At 48.7% G+C, this 20,586-nt stretch overlaps 1 protein-coding gene across 1 annotated transcript; it reads right to left on the bottom strand.

The window, feature by feature from the left end:
* Positions 1-49: 49 nt before the first annotated feature.
* Positions 50-2,931, bottom strand: LOC120650367 (protein OSB1, mitochondrial-like). The gene is made up of 4 exons (XM_039927480.1): positions 2,540-2,931; positions 1,271-1,409; positions 731-827; positions 50-643 (listed from the first exon to the last, which is right to left on the bottom strand). The coding sequence occupies exons 1-4, from the start codon at positions 2,860-2,862 to the stop codon at positions 492-494; spliced, it is 711 nt and encodes a 236-aa protein (XP_039783414.1). The 5' UTR covers positions 2,863-2,931; the 3' UTR covers positions 50-491.
* Between the last annotated feature and the right edge of the window lie 17,655 nt (positions 2,932-20,586).

Raw genomic sequence — 20,586 nt, 5'->3', positions numbered from 1 at the left:
AGGTTTTTACGTCATATTGTACAGACTGGGAGCAATCAATATGGGGACATTTTTAAGTAACGACAATATATATCGCTTAGTGCCTCAACTAAAATGTAGATGTTCCATTGACCGTTGAGGTTTGCCTTTCACATTTGAACCTCATAATACACGTAAAACGAATTACAAACTACACACTAGCCAATAATTAGCAATGTTAAAAACTCCACAACCTAACTGCGAAGTATACCATATATACAATCCAGTAAGGTCATCAGACGAAGAAAAGCACAGTCCTTCAATGACTACATGAATTTCTCTGATTTTTCAGCACATGATGTCATATTTCTTCCTCATGCTTCAGCGGAATACTGTAAATAGTAGTCAAAATCTTGAGGTTTCCAATTGTAATCTTTTAACAGTCGACCACTACCCTTGTGACCATTCTCTGCTCTTTCCAGGTCATGAATCTCAAGCTGTTTACGTACCCAGGGAGGGTCATCTGGACGAAGTCATATTCTCTCGCGGGTGTCCTTGTGCCGGAAATCAGGGGAATTGACATGCCGTTTGGATTGCCGGTTGTCCCACCATTCATAAGGGTTGGCAAAGAAGACATGCCACAAGCGAAGCCGGTTTATGCACTTGTTCTCTTCTAGCATTTGAGCTGACAATTTAAACGGAGGTTAGAATACTTGATATGTGATGAATAGCCTACAGCACAAAATAGTACATGTAAAGTGACAAAACTTACGGGTGATAGATGGCATTGCGGGTGGATCTATTGCATCTGCATCATTTTGAAGCTTCTTATTTTGATCTAGTACATAATTCAGCTCGTTGACATAAATCTGCATATGATGTGTTTCCAATTAAAAATATATGAAAGAGATAATGCACTGATAAAAGCATCCTCAAAGACAACTAATATCACAAAGCAAAATGGAATAAGTAAACATCATGAACATGTATCTGTTCATCAATATCTGCAAAAAAAATTTATCTGTCTACAGTGTTGAGGTATTGAGACATTGAATAAAATAATTTATATGATGGCATCTGAACAAAATCCGGGTAAGTAATAGGAATTATACGATGTGAATTCTGATCAAAGGCTGCATAAGTAATAGGAATTTATCAGTAGTAGATGTGCATTGCAAACAAGGTCTACTGACACGTGCAACACACGGGCAGATGGTATCAATACAGAACCACTAATTGTCCAATTGGTTTTCAACAGACAAGTGTAATTTAGAATGGCAAAACATTAAGGAAATAGTTGCAGCTATCAGACCTTATAGAAAATATACCGTTCACCACTTGAACTGACTTTATGATAAGAGCTCAGATGACCCGATACATAAACAAGGTCATTGTGCTTCAAATGCTTTAGACTAACATTCGCCAGCTCACCCTTCCACTGCAATGTCACCCTATTCAAGTTCTTCATACCGTAAGCATAATGAATGATAGTGTCTCATTTTCATTTGCTCCAACTCATAATAGCAGTTAGTTGAACAAGAACATATGTAGTTAACTGGCAGCAGGAGCAACAAACTGGAAATAGAAAAGCTATTGTTAAATCAGGTATGCATTGAGGAACTCCTGTTTTGTTCCTGGGTGTTATGAAAATGACTTGCTGCTTGAGCCATTTTCTGGTACATAGTGCTTTCTTTGCTCTCTATTTGGATGGTAGATTGCCTTTTGTTGTTGTATTTATTGTAGACAACTAAATGTATTAGTTGTAACAGTCATGTTAGCAACCTAAGAAACCAACACCACATTTTTTTCAACTAAAAATTTATAGCATTCCTTCAAGCCAATATCTGAAATAAACAATCCAAGTTGATTCTTGCACTCTGATCATGACTCCTAGCCGGCTGCCTATCTCTGAGACCCTGGCTTTAAATACAGTAGAGAACAGATAGAGTTGAACACAAAGATCAGGAACTGGTCCGGTAGGGGCAGCAGCTTGTTCCATTTCTATCTCAGCCACATTACCACTACCACTGAGGCAGAGTAGCAGCGCATGTAAGTCAAAGCTCGGGAAATACAAGCAATCAAGCAGAACATCAAGTTGGATAAACTAGATATGGGGCAGGCAATGGGGGTGCAGAGAGGACGGAGGTGACAGCAGCCGGCAACAAGAGTGAAGAGAGCAGAGGACAGTAGCAGCTTGGCCGGCTGCCCGGTTGGGCCTTGAGTGCTACTAGATTGAGGCCAGAGCTAATCGCTCGACTAGACATGCCTGACTAGTCGTGACTAATCGACGATTAGTCAACTTATCAGTCGACTGGGCAATATAATCGAATCGAATTGCTCGATCCATATGCCTGACTAGTCGTGACTAATCGATTTGAAAACACTGCGACAGAGGATTTTTTTGACGGGAACTACGGTGACGTCTTCTATCAGTAACCGTAAAAAACTTGCAGGAACATACTGCGAAGCAAAATCCACATGAGGACAATACAATCCGCCCAATTTCTAGGGAAGAGCTGGGGGAGAGAGGGGGCAAAGAACATGAGGATTGGCTGGGGCAGCGGTAGAGAGGGACTCGAACCTGAAGTTGGAAGAGCTCGAGGAGGCCGCGGACGACGACGGGGAGACGGAGAGGAAGGTGTACGCCTCGGGGTATTCCTCGCAGCTATCTTCGTACGGCGTCACCGGCGCGGCGAGGCGGCCGATGAGGCTGCACGAGTTCCGGGTGAGCCCCCTCTTCCCGACGGAAGAGGGGCGCCGCAGCATCGACATGCGGTACGCCACACTCTCCGGCTCCCCAGAGCCGCATCCGCCTCCGCTACCGGTGTGGAGCAGCCGCCGGAACGCCGCCGCTGCCGACGACGAACGCACGGTGGCGCCTCCGCCGGCGAGGCGCCGCAGCATCTGCCTCCTTGGTCTGCTTTCCTTTTTTTTTGTTCTAAATATTTTTTTTTTTAGGGTGTCTCTCTGCCAGTGGGCTTTTCTGCTAATCTCACTGGACTTGGATTTGGTTGGGCTGGAATATATAGGCATTTTTTCATTTTTATATTTAAAAAATTAAAATTTCAAAAATATATAGCCGTTCCAAGAAATTTCAAAAATGAGACTCAGTCGCCCATGGGGAGGGCGACAGGCCCCCTGTCGCCCAAGCAGAGGGCGATAGGCTTTTTTATAAATTTTTTTTACAAACCGGTCCTCAGTCAGCGCGGCGCGGGGGCTCGGTGGCGGGGGGGGCGGTTGCCCCCCAACGGGCGACAGGGGGGCCTGTCGCCCCCCTCGGGCGACAGGGTCCCCTCCTCTATATAAGTCCCCACCCCCATTCCCTCCTCATTTGAGCCCAAAAATTTCATCAAAAATCTAGAAAAAAAAGAGAGGAACTTCCACCAAAAATTCTGAAAAAAAAGAGAGGTGAGGAGAAGGGAAGCGGCGAAGCCCTACCAGATTACGCACTCGTGATCTGCAGGTAATTATATTTGAATCCATTGATATTATATAGCAATTTAATATAATTAGTGCTATAGTAGAACAATTTAAGTACGAGTTCGATGATAGAATTAATTTTTGAATAGTGAAATATAGAATTATAAATTTATAATGACAGTACCTTATTGATATTACAGCATAAGGCAATGGCTGCCTCCAATTCTGGACGATTTTCATGAACCGAAGAAAAATCTAGTATAATACTTAATATCATGACACATCTTTTAATCAGTAAGAAGTTGGATCCATTAGCGGAAGGTACGATAGAGATGGTGTTGTCCAAAATAGTAGAATTTAAAGATTTCACAATGCTTCGAAATATTACAACGCAAGATGTAAAGGGACACCTACTAGAACGTCGGAATATATACATGAGAGTATGTGAACTAGCGAATCATCCTAATGTCATTGGATTCTTACAAAGTTCTTATAAGATATGGATGCGGCCAGAGGTGTATGAGATGCACATTAAGATAACTCTTGTCGGTACCCTGCAACTGGGGTACCCACTCCTACTGTGCCAAGACTCGCGTAGTTATCCGTAACTACGCCCTAAGGAGCTGAGCAGCCGGACTCCTGGGTTCCGACTCCATCTCACCGGACCAACGGTCCCAGACCCGCTTCCCGTTCGGGGATGGGTCCGGTGTCACCACGTGTCCCAGAGGTGGAAATGCTCAGCACCTGTGGCCGCGGACCCGGACCCCCGCAGGTGGGTCCGGGACCTCCACGTGCCATCCGGACTCCCGCAGATGCGTCCGGGACCTCCACGTGCCTATCCGGACCCCCCGTGAGCTCTCGGCTCAGCTAGCTGCTCGGGAGGGGTCCGGAGCCGCCACGTGTCACGCAGACGCGGGCACGGGCGCAAGCCTTCCGCAGGAAGCTCCCTCACCCACCCGCATTAAGTGCGAGTGGTTGAGGCAGGCTCTGCTGCCGCTGGGCACGGGGCAGCTTTTGTCAGTCCACACTGTGGATCGCCAGTTACCGAGGCGGCTCGTCAGTTACCAAGGCAAGCATTAAAGACGCAGCGCCGCGCCCATGGGCGATGAGTCATGATGACCAGCTACTGACTGGAGCAACAGTGCACGCTGCTACAGTGGACTGAGTCAGTAGTTCGGCGCTTCATCATGACCTCGACGCGCGGCTGCAGAGGCTAGACTCTACTCTGACAGGACAACTCAAGACCATCCCTGGTCAGAAGCTACGCACGGAAGCCGACGACAAGATCTCCGGATCTGAGGCATTGAAGGCCAAAGTGTAGTTTATAATACATCGCCGGGTCCACATGTCGGGGCCCTGCTCAGTGTACGTGCTCCCCTTGGACATATAAAAGGGAGAGCACGCCCGCTAGAACAGAAGACGGACAGACTCAAGCTCTCGCAACCTTCTCACTCTCGTGGGAAGGCAATACAACACACAGTGGACGTAGGGTATTACGCTCCGGCGGCCCGAACCACTCTAAATCCTGCCGTGTTCATCGTGTTCTTGAGTGAGATTGATCTAAGACTAGCTAACCCCCGAGTACACATCCTCTGGGCTAGGGCGGGTGCCTTCCGCCACCCGGCTGTGGTTTGCAGCACCACGACATTTGGCGCGCCAGGTAGGGGTACTTTAGCTAGTTTTAGCTCATCTCTTGCCCATCTCCATGGCTCGGGTGGTTGAGCACTCCCACCACCACCACGACATTTGGCGCGCCAGGTAGGGGCGCTAGCTGGTCGCAATTCGTCTCTTCCTCGCCCCGATGGTTCGGGTGGACGACGTGGAGATGACGGAGGGTGTGGCGTCCTCCACGCCACACGCCTCCCGTGTCCCTGCTCCAGGGGCAACTGTGCCTGTGGAGCAGCCACCGTCGGCAGCGGCGCGCGCTGCATGTCGGCAAGAGTCAGGGCGCCCGTCAAGGGCCCCCTCACAAGCTGCGAGCGGCGGAGCGACAAATCCCAGCTCGCAGCATACCTCACTCATGTGAGGAAGCCCGCTCCGGCGGAAAGCCCACTCCGGTCGCACTAAGCCGACTCTGGTTGCTCTCTCCGGCGGAAAGCCGACTCCGGTCGCACCCCCGACTCTACATCTCTGTAAGTCCTACCCTTAGAGGCCCAGCAGGGAATAAAACATTATCCTTTGTAACTAGGTAGTACTTCCGTGTGGTCCAGTCCGGTGAGCCTCCCCCGTGGAGGAGTCCGGACCTCTGCGAACCAGGTTCAGGGAAGCGTACTCACCCTCCGGGGAGGTCCGGAGCCGTGTAGCCGCTTTGCCTGGTTCCGTACCCTAAGCCTGCATGCTCTACCTCCCTAGGGCGAGTACTGTAGTACCTAAGACTGGGGGCCCGGAGGTCCGGACAGCTCCGGCCTCATAAACCCGTGTTCTGGCTTACATCGCACATCTCATGTACATCTAGTTATAAAGGAAAAGTTTATTCTCAGTTCGCCTCTAAGGATGTTACATTCCAATTTCAATCTATGCATTCTGTTTGCGCTAACCCCCATGTGGCTTCTTACTCTTGTGCGGTGATTGTGGTCCGAATTGAGTTGGCTAGTTAGTGACTTAGCTCGAGACCTCTCATGGAAGAGAGGGGTTCGGACCCCTGGGAACCTGCAGGTTCAGGGAAGCGCACTCATTCTCCGGGGAGGTCCGGAGCGGTGTAGCCACTTAGCCTAGTTCCGTACCCTAAGCCTGCACGCACCACCTCATGTGAATGAGTGCCGTAGTACCTAGGACTGGGAACCTGGAGGTCCTGATTTTCTCTTAACCTAAAGGCCGGCCCCTTGAGCTCCGTTCAGTGAACCTAGCTGTCTATCTCAAAGGATTACAGCCAACAGGATTTGGGACCCGTGGGCATGCTACTAAGCATCTACCTTAAGTCATGTGTAGGTCCAAATGTGATGATGCAGCAGGTGACCCAAAAGATGGACGATGCAGGACAAGACCCTTGCGGCGCACACCGCTGGGCGTCAGAAGCAGCCAAGTTGCTCACAGTAGTGGCCCCACCTGCGGGTTTGTTGCCTCTCCCGAGGCGGGCCCGGGGCCCTCTGTCGGTACCCTGCAGCTGGGTTACCCACTCCTACTGTGCCAAGACTCGCGTAGTTATCCGTAACTACGCCCTAAGGAGCTGAGCAGCCGGACCCTTGGGGTCCGACTCCATCTCACCGAACCAATGGTCCCGGACCCGCTTCCTGCTCGGGGACATATCCGGTGTCACCACGTGTCCCAGAGGTGAAAATGCTCGGCACTTGTGACCGTGGACCCGAACCCCCGCAGGTGGGTCCGCGACCTCCACGTGCCTATCCGGACCCCCGTGAGCTCTCGGCTCAGCTAGCTGCTCGGGAGGGGTCGGAGCCGCCTCGTGTCACGCAGACGCGGATGCGGGCGCAAGCCTTCCTCTGGAAGCTCCCTCGCCCACCCGCATTAAGTGCGAGTGGTTGAGGCATACTCTGCTGCCGCTGGGCACGGGGCAGCTTTTGTCAGTCCACACTGTGGATCGCCAGTTACCGAGGTGGCTCGTCAGTTACCAAGGCAAGCATTAAAGACGCAGCGCCGCGCCCATGGGCGATGAGTCATGATGACCAGCTACTGACTGGAGCAACAGTGCACGCTGCTACAGTGGACTGAGTCAGTAGTTCGGCGCTTCATCATGACCTCGACGCGCGGCTGCAGAGGCTAGACTCTACTCTGACAGGACAACTCAAGACCATCCCTGGTCAGAAGCTACGCACGGAAGCCGACGACAAGATCTCCGGATCTGAGGCATTGAAGGCCAAAGTGTAGTTTATAATACATCGCCGGGTCCACATGTCGGGGCCCCGCTCAGTGTGCGTGCTCCCCTTGGACATATAAAAGGGAGAGCACGCCCGCTAGAACAGAAGACGGACAGACTCAAGCTCTCGCAACCTTCTCACTCTCGTGGGAAGGCAATACAACACACAGTGGACGTAGGGTATTACGCTCCGGCGGCCCGAACCACTCTAAATCCTGCCGTGTTCATCGTGTTCTTGAGTGATATTGATCTAAGACTAGCTAACCCCCGAGTTCACACCCTCTGGGCTAGGGCGGGTGCCTTCCGCCACCCGGCTGTGGTTTGCAGCACCACGACATTTGGTGCGCCAGGTAGGGGGATTTAGCTAGTTTTAGCTCATCTCTTGCCCATCTCCATGGCTCGGGTGGTTGAGCACTCCCACCACCACGACGACGTGGAGATGATGGAGGGTGTGGCATCATCCGCGCCACACGCCTCTCGCCTTCCTGCGCCAGGGGCAACCATGGCCTCCAACACATGATGTTCCTCCCTCTGTACATGAACCTAGATGCAGAAAAGAGAGAAAAGGAAAGGGAAGAGGTTCGTCAAGTCATGCTGTAGCACCTCAAGCACCAATTTAGATTGTCCATAATCAACCCATATATTTGCTTTGCAACAAAGTCGCATGATATATTGCGATGCGAGGGCTGAACTTCTGACAGCAAACAAGTGTGCTATGTCAAAATGGAACATTTCCAGTTCGACTTCCATTTTCCCTTGAATGCATGTACTCGCCATGGGCATCCATCATTCACACACTTCACCACATATTCTTTATTGCCAGACTTCACGACTCTAAATTCTTGCTTCAATGATATTGCACATACTCTCACAGCATCTTTTACGGCTTCAATGTTTGGATATGTTGTACCTTGTATACCTAATTCCCTCTGTACTCCCACTCCTAATTTCGTACGTCTTCTATGACATGATTGCCAAAACCATGTTCCTTCCACTCTTTTGGCAATGAGTACTGCTCGTCATCAGATGAGCCCTCATATTCTTCCATCTCCATTGAGGCTTGGTCTTCTGCCTCCATCTCGTCCACGATGCTATGTATCCTCTCTCCCTCATCAGTAAGGCCCTGTGGTCCGATGTTTTGGTTCGCTATCTCTTCTAACTCATCTTGCTCAACATAGTTGGTCTCTCTTCGAATTCTCGGAGTTGTTTGATCTGCACCATGTTGGATTTCATTTTGTGTCTTCTCCCGGATTTGAACAAGAATGGCCAGAGGCTACCCACGCTCTAGAGCTGCTTGCATGTACTTCTGCCAGTCATCAGTGATGTGTATCATCATCAATTCCCATAAATCACTTTCTACCTCCCAATTAACAAGAGACTGGACGGCCATCACATGTGTCTCCGGATCAACACGGAACCCATGCTGCAACCATTTACATATGGAACCAAAACTCCTCTCCAGAGGTTTATCTATGGCGCTAGATGTACACTTAAAGGCAGAAAGGTCTACTCCATTTGGCCCATACAAAATATTGTAGTCACCAAAAAATACTTGAAACTGCATCTTACTCGACATATATGTATATCACAGAATACTTATCAAGTTATACTCTTTACTTCACTACCTTATTCAATAAGCCGTAAAAACTAAGTATGGATTTCAACTACAACATATAAGTATTCATAACTACGTGATGACACTCAAATTCTATACTGCATATGCGAAATTCTATTCTAAATCGTAATTAATTTATAAACACATCTCTAATAGTACTGCAATTGTAATAATAAACGCGTAGTACTAATTTTCTAAACTAATTTACTACTACGTAACTAAAGTATCACTAAACTCCTATTTAAATGGTTCTATTATAGCACTAATTAAATTAAATTACTCAACAATACCAATGGAAAAATACATAAGCTAAATGTACTAACCTGCAGATCACAAGTGCGCAATCCGGCAGAGTTTCGCCGCTTCCCTTCTCCTCACCCCTCTTTTTTTCTAGATTTTTGGTGGAATTTTTGGGCTCAAATGTGGAGGAAATAGGGGTAGAGTGGTTATATATGGGGGCAAGACCCCCCTGTCCCCACGTGCCCCCGACCAGGGACGTCGTTGCAAATTTGAAGAAAAAATTACATTTAGGGCCTGTCGCCCCATGACCGGGGTATATTTTCTAAAATTTTCGAAACGGACATATATTTTTGAAATTTTGATTTTTTTAAATATAAAAAAGAAAAAATCGCGTCGCCTTGGGTTTTGCTTGTATGTAATGACAATAATTAATTGATGATTAGCTGTGATGTTACAGTAACCATCCTCTAATCACATGGTCAAATGGCTCGTTAGATTCTTCAGGGTTACTAGCGCGGGGTTCTGAAGTTGATTTTGTAAACTGATTTTGTTTGACACCGTAATTAGCGGTCAAAGTGTTATTATTACTAGAATTCTAAGAAACCAAACAAGGCTATTGGATGCTGATGCTGGGGCATGACGTGGGTTCGAGGGTTTTTTTTCGAATTTTTCTATTTCTTTATTTTTTTCATTAGAAATGGTGCGCACAAGCAATCGGTCAAGGCATAAGTGGCAGAGCATGACATGCCTCGAATCTCGTGCAAATAATTTCAAACAGAAAGCTCGTACTTATCAAAGCGATTATCTATATCAAAATCTGATTAATCCATTGTGTTTAATGTAAAAACATCTTCAAAACTATATCACATTCTACTATCTATGGATATTTATTTATTTCTGAACATATTTATTTGCTCATGAACATTTTTCACCACGAATATAATAATATTTTTTTGTAAAGTTAGAACAAATTTTTGACTTTGAATATGGAACAATTCAGCTATAAAGTTAGAACAATAACGGTAAAAGTGGAACAATTTAAATGTGAAGATAGAACAATTTAACTCTAATTAAATATAGAACATTTTGACTGTTGAAGTTGGAATATTTCCATTTTTAAAAGCTGAAACAATTGTTCCAACCTTACAAACAATTATCTAGTTCTGTGCATGTTTGGGCCTTGGCGCTGAGCTGGAATGGCAATGGCCCTGAAAATGGCAGCTTCCTGTGGTTGCCTACCGTGTGCCGTCACTGGCACATCAACTAGGACCCTCAATCCTCTCAAATAAAAAAAAACTAGGACCCTCAAAAAAAACTACGACAGTAAGAGCATCTTCAGTAATAATTCTCGAATGAAACCCTCTACTATATAAATGAGGGATTTCTCTATTTTTAAGTGCTATTTTTTAACTTCAAATTCAGTCGTGATCTCTAAATCTCACCCTCTTATTTTAATCTAAAGGATGGATCCATTTATAAGTGGACATTGCTTCCTAGAGACCCTCCAGAAATAGAGGGTGGTGGAAAAGATTTAAAGTTCTCTTTGAAATGGGGGCTTTAGTCAGTGGCGGGCTCAGGGCCTGGCAACTCTGGGCCACACCCCAAGCTCCTCTACTTTGTTTCCATTAGGCCCATATAATTAGCAGGCTATATATATTATAAAGATTAGACATAATTTATAGCTTACTTTATTAAATGACCCGTCTTCTAAAATGTTCTGGGTCCGTCATTAGCTTTAGTAGAGGGTCTGCTGGAGTGTGATTGTAACACCCCTGTGTTAATTGTGCTCGCTAATCACGAGTTAATTCGCTAATCGTGGACTCGAGTTCGTCGTTAGCGTTAATCGGGTTCGCATAGTAATCTTTGTTTTAGCCGTGTTCGATCTCGTTTTTGTCCTTGATCCGAGCCTCAAATCGACTTTCGCCCAAAACGAAAGTTGTAGATCTTCTTTTCCTCTACAACTTTTATTTTGGCCAAATTTCATGTTCCCATATGAAATTTGGAGTTTCAGCTAGTCAATTTCGAGTCAAAATCATTCAAACGAAGAAACAGTGGATCTCCTGTGCTCGACACGGTGTAGTTCGCCGGCCATACCAGCGACTGTGGTCGTCGGCGCGCCGCCTCCACGCGTCGGCTATCGCGCCTCGGCGCCGCTCAAGCGAGCCCTTGCTTATCGCGTCCCGGTGACGTCTCTGTTCTTCTCCTCCCCTTCTACTATCTCGCGTTCGCGTCCAGCAGAGACTGAGCAGAGTCGCCGCCGTCCGCCGCGCCGGCCACTGCTCGCCACCCCGCCTCGATTTGTCGCGCCCCGAGCTGCGCAGCCTTGCCGTCCACCGTCTCCACTCCACCCCGTGCCCGTTTGAGCCAAACCCCGGCTGAATCGACCTCCAGAGCGCCGGCCGCCATCGCCTTCCCCGCCGAGCTCCGCCCCTCTCCGTCGAGCTCCCTCTTTCGGCCCTCCTCTGCCCGAATCGAGAGCACGGTGAGCATCCAGGCGACCTACTCCTGCTTTCCAACCCCTTCCCCACTCGATTCCGCGGCCGCCGGCGTCGGAACGCCGCCGCGCCGCCATCGCCGCCGCTTGCCACCGCCGTCGCCGCCGCTTGCCACCGCCGGTTCACGCCGCGGGGCTCACCTGCACGCGCTCGCGGGGCGCCGCCGCGAGCCGCACGGCCGCCTGGGTCCCCTGGCCGCCACCCGCCCCGCCGCGCCGCCGGTCCGGCTCCACCGGCGGGAAACACCGCGCGCCACCGCCGTGGCCATGGCGCCGCCGTGGACCTCCTTGCGCGCCTCTGGGCTGCGCCGCGCGCGCTCCGCTCGGCCGCCGCCCGTCCCGCACCCCGGCCGCGGCTCGGCCCAGCCGCGTCGCCGGCCGGCCGCCGCCGGCGGGGGCCGGTGCCGCGCCGCCGCAGGCCCGCCTGGCCGCGTAGCCGCCCGTGCGGGCGAAGCAGAGGAGGGGGCGGGCTGGGCTCCCTGGCAAGTGGGGCCCGGCTGTCAGCCCCCCTTTATTGTTTTTCATTTAGTTATTTTGGCTGAAAACTTCAAGAATTTGTAGAAAAATGAAGAAAAATTCTAAAAATGCAAAGTAAATTTTGTTAGGTTTCTAAAATCAAAAGCTTCAGAGGAAAAATACTTGTGCCTGTGAATTGTCACTATTACCCCTGTTATTATTTTGTTTTGTGCTTGATCTAGTTTAATTATTACCACTTATTCTGTTGCTCTAAAAAGTATGAAAATTTTTCAGTAGCTTAATTCTTGCATGTGTAGTTCACTAAAAAAGTTTCAGGTGCATGTTCTATGTGCAAGTGTGTGGATCTAGTGTTGTTTAATTGCTTTTCTAGGATTAAAATGAATGCTCTCGATCGTCGTTAAATGTTGGAAAAATTTGGGTGGCATGCTTTACTGCTTTCACGTTAAGCTGATTAATTTTGTTGATAGATCATGTTTGCAAGTTAGGTTTTTACTTTTATATTGCCCTAGCTATGCTCTTTCTCTTTTTTTATATTGTTGTTAGTTAATTGTTTCATGCATGTGTAGCTTCAGCAAAGCTAGTTTTTGTTTCACTCCATGCTGCTCTAAGCAAGTTTAATAGTTTTTTTTGGAAGGAACACTTCAGGCTAAAATGAGTTGAATTTTGGAATCGCATCTTAAGCACTCATGCGTTGCGCTGTGTCCTAATTATTGCATGGCATTCTTTCATACGTGTAGACGCCGCGAACGAAGTCGCCTGCGAGCTAATTGCTGAGCTGGTCCAGGAGCCACGAGCCGAAGAGCAACAGGAGGACGCCATTGATCCCGCTCCAGAAGGTCTCGTTAACCCCGCTGACCTGCAAGGCAAGCCCCGGAGCATAACCTCTATTTTTAGTATTCAACGTTAATATTTAAGTATTTGTGCATTTATGTTCTAGGAGTTGTATGGAACCATAGTATGCATGTTTTCCCTAGGTACCGTGGGTCTATACTAGTATACAGGTGTCGATAGAAATGCTCTGCTAAGTAGGATTTCGGTAGAAGTCGAGTGATTGCTGTCACTCGCGAGTTTTAGGATCTTGATTCCTTAGTTATGGCTTTGAAATGAGTTGATGAGTAAAAAGAATTGGAGACCGGACAGAAATGAGTTGGAGTATGGATATGGAATAGATGAGAACATGACCTTCCGCCTGTGTCGATTGAGGACCGTACCGTTGTTGGCCCTGATGACCGAGTTTGAACAGTACTAACCACATGCCGGAAGTATGAGGTAGTCGAAACTGGTAAGCTAATTACCTGATTTGCAACGATACTTTGAATCGCGACCTGCTACTCTGGGAGAGCGCCTCCGGGTTCTCAGGGAGTTCGCCGTGAGGGTCCCTACACCCGGGTTTTGGCAGGCGTAATTCAGACGTCGGGGTGATGATGGGAACAGTTGACGTGTGTGGCCCGAAGGGGTTTACGCGTGTCATGTGAGTTAGGTCTATCTTGCAAGGTTAAATCGGATTGATTCGCCGTCTCTCTCGGTTAAGAGAACCTTGGTCACTGCGTCACATCGTAGTAAGAAGTGGAATAAGCTTTGAAAGGTGAAGTCGGAATGTTGTATCTGTTGTTTTGAAGAATTAATCTGATCTACCATGTGTGTTCTAGATGTTAGGCGAATATAGTTAATACTCGTTGTACTAAATGGAGCTAAAATATTGAAAGTAAGGACTCACTGCTAGTAGCCTTTCAGCAAAAGAACTCCAGAGCCAGAAAGCTTTGCATGTCTAGGTAATGGGCTAAGTATACCCAAAGTCGGGTAAGCCTTGCTGAGTATTAGCATACTCAGGGTTGTTGTTGTAACCCTCTGTAACATCCAAAAAATTTACTAAAATAAATCGTGCGCTAAAGTTGTTTTTCGTCGTTGAGCTCGACTCCCCCTTAAACCCTGAACCCTAGTCCCAGAATTTTCTCCTGAACAACCCGACACCCGATTTCAACGCACGTCCCATCCATTTCCCATCCAGCGCGACGCGTCGCGTCCGACCGCCGCGAATCTCTCCCTCTCTTTCTCGTTTTCCTCCCTCTCCTCCTTGGCGCGCACCCGACCGTGCACGCCGCCCGCTGGCCCGCGCACCCCGCGATCGCCGCCGGCGCGTGCCCGCTTTTCCCCTCCTTCCTTTTCCCCTCACCCCGAGGCCAGGCCCACGCCCTGAGCCGCCGGTCGGGCCGCCGCCGGCGAGCCCTCCCCACTCCCCTGTTTCCCAGCGCGCGGGGGGGGGGGGGGGTGGAGGAAGAGGGCAGGGCATTTAGCCCAAAGGCCCCTCCCCTTCCCTTATTTAGTAAAGAAACCCCCCACTCTTTGCTGTTTTGCAAAAGAAACCCTGCCCTTTACCCTATTTCAAAATAAACCCTTTCCACATACAAACATAATTCTAAATATATCCTTAACCCTTCCAGAACAGTCCAAATGTTTTCAAAAATTACAACCAGGCCCCTACCTCCTCCGGATTAATTACAACTAGGCCCCTGACCCCTTAACCGACCCACGAACCTTTATAAAACCTATCATTTCATGTACCAAACGAACTCTGATCGGCCCGAAACTTTACCATGCCTTTCTTAACCTAATTCCGGCCATGCTGTTAGGAGACCACATGAAAACATTACTCCAAACTCCATATCTTAAATATTTCCGATTCGAGCTCAACGACAAAGCTTGTATTTCTGTTTCTTGATTGTGTGTTTGTTTGTATGCGTCGTAGACCACGGTGTGAACGAAGGAGAGCCCGTTGACGAGCAGGACTGTGAGCAAGCAAACGAGGGACAGTTTTGCGACCCCGAGCCCGAAGGACAGGACCTCCCCGAAGGCTACGAAGACGGCAAGTTCAATCCCATCCTTTGATGCATGTTTCTGTCCTAGTTTTTATAAACACATCCCAATGGCCTGCTTTATAAAATCGCATATGTTTTGCTTGCATGAAAACACGGTTGGATAGCCACCCCTTGATTTGTGATGACCATTCCTTGACCACCTAGATTAATGTCTGGTTTTGCTTGGATGTTAATCGATATTAGAATGCTTAGGACTTTACTCATAATACGATTTATTTTATAAAGAAAATGTGTGTGTGAGGGATGGGATAAATGTGGTGTTTTTGTAAAGAAAGTTCAGACGGGATGGATGGCATTTTTACGGATTTGCCATTTAGTGTGCTCGTGCCAATGTGGTAGGGCAAAGAAGGGAGATATCCATCTTGTTGTGTCTAAGGACCGAGTTGATGTGTCATCTCACCTAACTCCTTTATCGTGCAAATCACTCGACCGTTGAATGGGCAACGGCGTAGCATGAATCCCACTAGTTGGTGTGATAGCCATCAGGAGGGCTGAGAGCAACGGGTGACCAAGGAGAAGGGATATGCTCAGTGTGACTTATACCCCGGTTATACCTCAGAGTTAGGTCGATGACCCCTTGGTGAATCCCCGTGATGGCTAGTCAGGCTTAGCTAAGGTGGGTAATGGCTATGTTGGGATCTGCACCGACACGACGGTGCTCGAGATGTGGTATCCTACTTGTGGGTAAAGTTGCACACCTCTGCAGAGTTAAAAGCTATTCGAATAGCCGTGCCCACGGTATTGGGTGAGTTACGGTGTGGTCACATAACTAGTGTTTTATTGGGATGGGCTGGTGTGAGTTGTTTTGGAATTGTGTCCGGCAGTTGTGCCGTGTGCTACGACGGACGGGGAGTCCGGTAGTAGTTTAAAACTTAAACTCCGTGTTACTCAAAACAAAAACTGGTTTCTGAAATGTTTTCTGCTAAATAAACCCCTGCATAAAATTTAGCTTTCTGCAAATTAAACCGTAACCTTACCCTTGGTTTACCTGTGCATATTATTCTGATATAACCCCCTCCGTGGGTGTGGTTGGACTTGCTGAGTACGTTTGTACTCACCCCATTTTTACTTTTTACAGAAGAAGACCCAGACTTCGTACCCGACGACGCTGAGTAGGGTTATCGTTCTACACCCAACCTTGCCTGTGGAACCGGCCCTGCCCGAGATGTTTTCGCTAACTCAGTACTCTGAGCCCGAGTTAGACCCCATGTGGGTTGCAGTCTGGTGTTATGTTGTAGCCTGGTTACTTATTATCATTATCTGTATCGAGTGTCCTCCAAGGTTTGTACGGTTATGAACCTTCTGATGTAATAAATGTGGCATCAGCCTCCTGGGACTGGTGTTTGTATCACATTTAAGTTCTCTCTTATGAGGGGACGCTTCAGGTGGTATCAGAGCCGTAGGTTGGCCGTAGGACGTGACCCTAGGAGCGAAACCCGTTTTCAGACCCTTTACCTTAGGACTTTTCTATCCATAACCCTTTCTTGACACAAACACTTACCTTTGGTTCTTGCCCTGTTCCAGATGGCTGACAATGGATGGATTGGCGGAATCTGTCACGCAGAGCCCGGCCTTCCAAAGTTGTTGATACTCAGCCTGGAACGAATCGGAGTTGTGGACCCACCAGAGTTTCTCTATCGGGAGTACGACTCCAAGGGCACTCTTCGGTGTGACCTGATGATCTTCATAGCAGGAAGCACCCGCTACCCTGATGTGGACCCTTGGTTCATCTCCACCACTGGATTCCGTTTCCCGGATACCTATCGGAAAGCCGCCCGTAAAGCCCTGCGACGGCTCCAAATGATCTACAAACATCACCTTCGACGGACTCCTATGGGATTCTTCCCGCCAACTGAAGGAAGAGGACGCACCTAGATCACCCGGATGAGAGGACTCGGAAGGGAAGAAGAAGACATGGAAGACACAGTATCCCACCTATCCATCTATCTCACCGGCCTAGATGAGCTCTACCGCGAACAAGCAGCACAACTGAAGCAACAAGTCCACAGAGCAGAAAAGGCAACCCAGGAGCTGGATGAACAACGGACAAGAACCGTATACGCCGAGTATTCCCTAGCCGCCCTCCAAGTCCAAATGGAAGAAAAGAGGCAGAACTGGAAGAGCAACATGCAAGAGCCACACGCGCCGAGAATTCCCTGGCCACTCTCCAAGCCCGAATGCGAGAATACGAGGCTCGCAGAGGAATAGGTGGATGGATAGAGGAAGAAGAAGAAGAACCCATGGAAACCCATTGGGATGTAGGTACTCAGACCGAGGAAGAAGAACCCGAAGAAACCCACTGGGATAAAGGAACTCAGACTGAAGAAGACATGATGGGTCAGTACCTTCCACTGAAGAAGCGCCCTCTTAGGATTGAGGGAGAGTTTCCATGATAGGAGTAGCACCCCAAGCTGGAACCTTTGCCCTAATAATCGTGTAACCATGAAGTTTGTACCCCACCATGTTGTAATAATAAATATCACCTACTCCCTTTAGTGTACCCCAAATAATTGTGCAAGTTTTTCACCTTACCTTTGTTTTCAGATGGCTGAGGAAGGATGGACCCAGGGCGACTGCCAAGCTGCACCTGGCTTCCCCAGCCTATTGATCAACGTCCTGGAAAGCCTTGGCGTTACGGAACGCCCAAGGTACTACAGCAGAGAGTACGAGCACCATGGTACTCTCCGCTGCAGGGTGATCATAGTCATCGCTAGAAGTGATCGCTACCCCGACATCCAGCCGTGGCGAGTGACCGCTACGGGGTTTAGGCACCAAGACACCTATCCCTTGGCCATCAGAAATACACTCCGTTACCTGTGCCGGATTTTCGAAGAACACCTAGCACCCACACCAATGAAGTTCTTCCCGCCGGCCATCAGAACCCCCGTTTGGGAAGCTCGCATGAGAAGCCTGGAACGGCGCCGCCATGAAGAGGACCCTCTGTATCAAGTGGCTAACTACCTAGCCGTTTTGGATCAGCTCTTCGATGAACAAGCCCACCTGCTGAGGGAGCAGACCCATCATGCTTAGCAAGCTGAACTCGCGGTGAGGCTCCAACAGGTCCGAGCAGCCCAAACCGAGGCAAGAGCCGCAGCCGCGATCAGCAGTGAAGCAGTTGCCCAGGAGAGCCTCAGACAAGCCCGAGACCGGTGCATGCAAGAATGGACCAGAAGTGGAACCCCAGTTCCGGCCATCGGAGAAGACCAAATTCTACTCGGAACACCCGTCATAGGATGGGGACCACTCGTGATAACCCCGCAAGCCCCACCCGAGAACCCCGAAGGGTCTACTGCCGTCGGTGAAGGAGAAGCTGCTATGCAGCCCCAGGAGGACGGGAACTTAGAAGACGGCGAGCAAGGATTGCTCACAAACTCCACCCCAGAAGAAGGCTCGCCCCGCGAGTAGAATGTCCGACCCTACCCTATTGTTGTACTCTTTTAGCCCTTCCGGTTTAAGTTGTATCCCTAAGTATGAATCTGTACCCGGACGTGTAGTATGCGTACTAGTCGTGTCCCCGCGTTGTACCCCTACCTTGTTTTAATAATGTTGCGTGTGCTTGTTTGTGTGTTTGTTGTTGTGTGCTTATCGGCAGAAGGTTGATTCTGCCTTGATTACACGAATTAAACAACTTAAACATCACCTAATCTTAACCCCAACCCACTTGTTCTACAGATGGTTTCCCGAAGCGTTACGAGGGCCTCCCGCGTCAGGGACCCTGCAGCCGCTGATGCAGGAGTACGTCCTAACGGGCAAAACCATCCTCAGGAAGAACAAGAAGTGAGTCAGGGCAGAGGAGAAAATCATGATGCACAGCTGCCACCACCACCACCACCACCCTTCACGGACCTGGCACAAATAATCCATAACCAGACTCTCATACTGGAGACACTGGCCAATGCTCTAGTGAACAGGCAGCCACGAGAGCAGACCTTTAATGACAAGCTGACAGCTTTTCTGAGGGCCAAGCCACCTACTTTTGCCGGATCCAGCAACCCCTTGGATGCAGATGATTAGCTCCGCGTGATCCAGAGGAAGCTCGAGCCGTTTGGGTGCCAGGATCGAGATAAAGTCCTTCTGGCAGCACATCAACTCACCGGGACTGCCTTAGCCTGGTGGGAAAATTACTGCGCTGCTGCCAGAGATGCCTCCACCATCACCTGTAATGAATTCGTGAGGGAGTTCCGCCGTTATCACATCCCCTCGGCCACCATGAAGCGCAAGGCAGATGAATTCTGTGCACTTCAGCAGGGGAGTATGACGGTAGAAGAGTATACTCACCAGTTTATGGAGCTGGCTCGCTATGCACCAGAAGAAGTGAACGACGACGAGAAAAAGCAGGATATGTTCAAAAAGGGACTGAACCCAGAACTCAGGACCCTGCTCACCCCTCAGATCTATCCTGATTTCAACACCTTGATGAACAAAGCAATCCTCACCGAGAAGGCCAAGAGTGATGAAAGAAAAGATAACAAGCGCAAATTCTTAGAGAGCAAGTCACGCCAGCAGGATCGTTTCCAGAAGCCCAGAAGCTTCAGCTATAATGCACCAAGGTCCCAAGCCCCAATGCAGTATAGAACTCAGTCGCAAGTGACAGGACCACGAGCCCCTAACACCTAGCCCAGAAGCCAGAGCACCATGAGGGCCCCACAGAGTAATGCAAGCCAGGTCACCAACAACAACAGCAACGTGAGGGCCTGCTTCAACTGCCGTGAGACGGGTCACTTCATCGCCGACTGCCCCTATGTCAAGAACAAGCCGGCTACTTCAGCTTTTTCCAACACTGTGAACGGACCCAAGCCAGTTCTGACTGGTGCCAACCGAGTGCCCCTCCGCGGCAACAGCAACAACAACAACAACCAGCAGAGGCAATCCCAGCAGTCTTTTGGTCGAGCCTGCGTCAACCACATCGACGCGCAGGAAGCTCAAGGAGCTCAGGGCGTAGTACTCGGTGAGTACCTAGTCAGCTCAACTCTTGCAACAGTACTGTTTGATTCTGGAGCATCACACTCATTCATATCCTCGAGTTTTGTGGAGAAACATAAAATACCTACAGTACTACTAAAAACACCCTTATTAACCCGGACGCCCGGAGGAGACATCAGGTGTCAACTGGGTTGTCTACGGGTAAGGATTAATTTAAGTGGGGTAGAGTTTCTAGCAGATCTAGTAGTACTCAAGTCAGAAGGGATAGATGTGATCCTTGGAATGGACTGGCTAAGCAAACACAATGGCCTCATAGGTTATACGGACAAGGTAGTGCATCTAACAAACCCAGAAGGAGTCCGAGTAGGGGTGGGCATTCGGTTCTTCGGTTCGGTTCGGTTCGGTTCCTCGGTTTTCGAAGAAATTCGGTTCCTAGAAAATAGGAACCGATCGGTTCCAAGAAAATAGGAACCGATCGGTTCCAAGAAATTTCAGGAACCGAGTATTTCGGTTCTCGGTTATTTCGGTTCAGTTTTGGTTCTAACCAAACGAACCGAATTTTTTTACCGAAAGCTAAGATAACAAGAAAAATATACATGTTCTATAGCAAATTTAGACAATACTTCCTCTACTTTAGAGAATAATAATTGAGAAGAGAACAATAACAATATAGTAAGAGAAATACATGGCAATTGAAGTATGATACATCACATGTAAACTAAATATACTCTTACAAAATACAAAGTTTATGTAATTCGGTTCTTTCAGTTAA

The sequence above is a fragment of the Panicum virgatum genome, chromosome 9K (assembly GCF_016808335.1).
Source record: "Panicum virgatum strain AP13 chromosome 9K, P.virgatum_v5, whole genome shotgun sequence".
Lineage (NCBI taxonomy): Eukaryota > Viridiplantae > Streptophyta > Magnoliopsida > Poales > Poaceae > Panicum > Panicum virgatum.
The sequence above is the reverse complement of the archived record's forward strand: the minus strand, read 5'-3'. Positions and strand labels throughout refer to the sequence as shown.

Bases quoted from the DNA above. Each gene is read 5' to 3' on its own strand.
- LOC120650367 (XM_039927480.1), bottom strand. From the start codon at position 2,862: ATGCTGCGGCGCCTCGCCGGCGGAGGCGCCACCGTGCGTTCGTCGTCG. The intron at 1,410-2,539 runs GTTCGAGTCCCT...GAACTTGAATAG, and splicing joins TCGAGCTCTTCCAACTTCAG to GGTGACATTGCAGTGGAAGG. The intron at 644-730 runs GTAAGTTTTGTC...TTAAATTGTCAG, and splicing joins CGCAATGCCATCTATCACCC to CTCAAATGCTAGAAGAGAAC.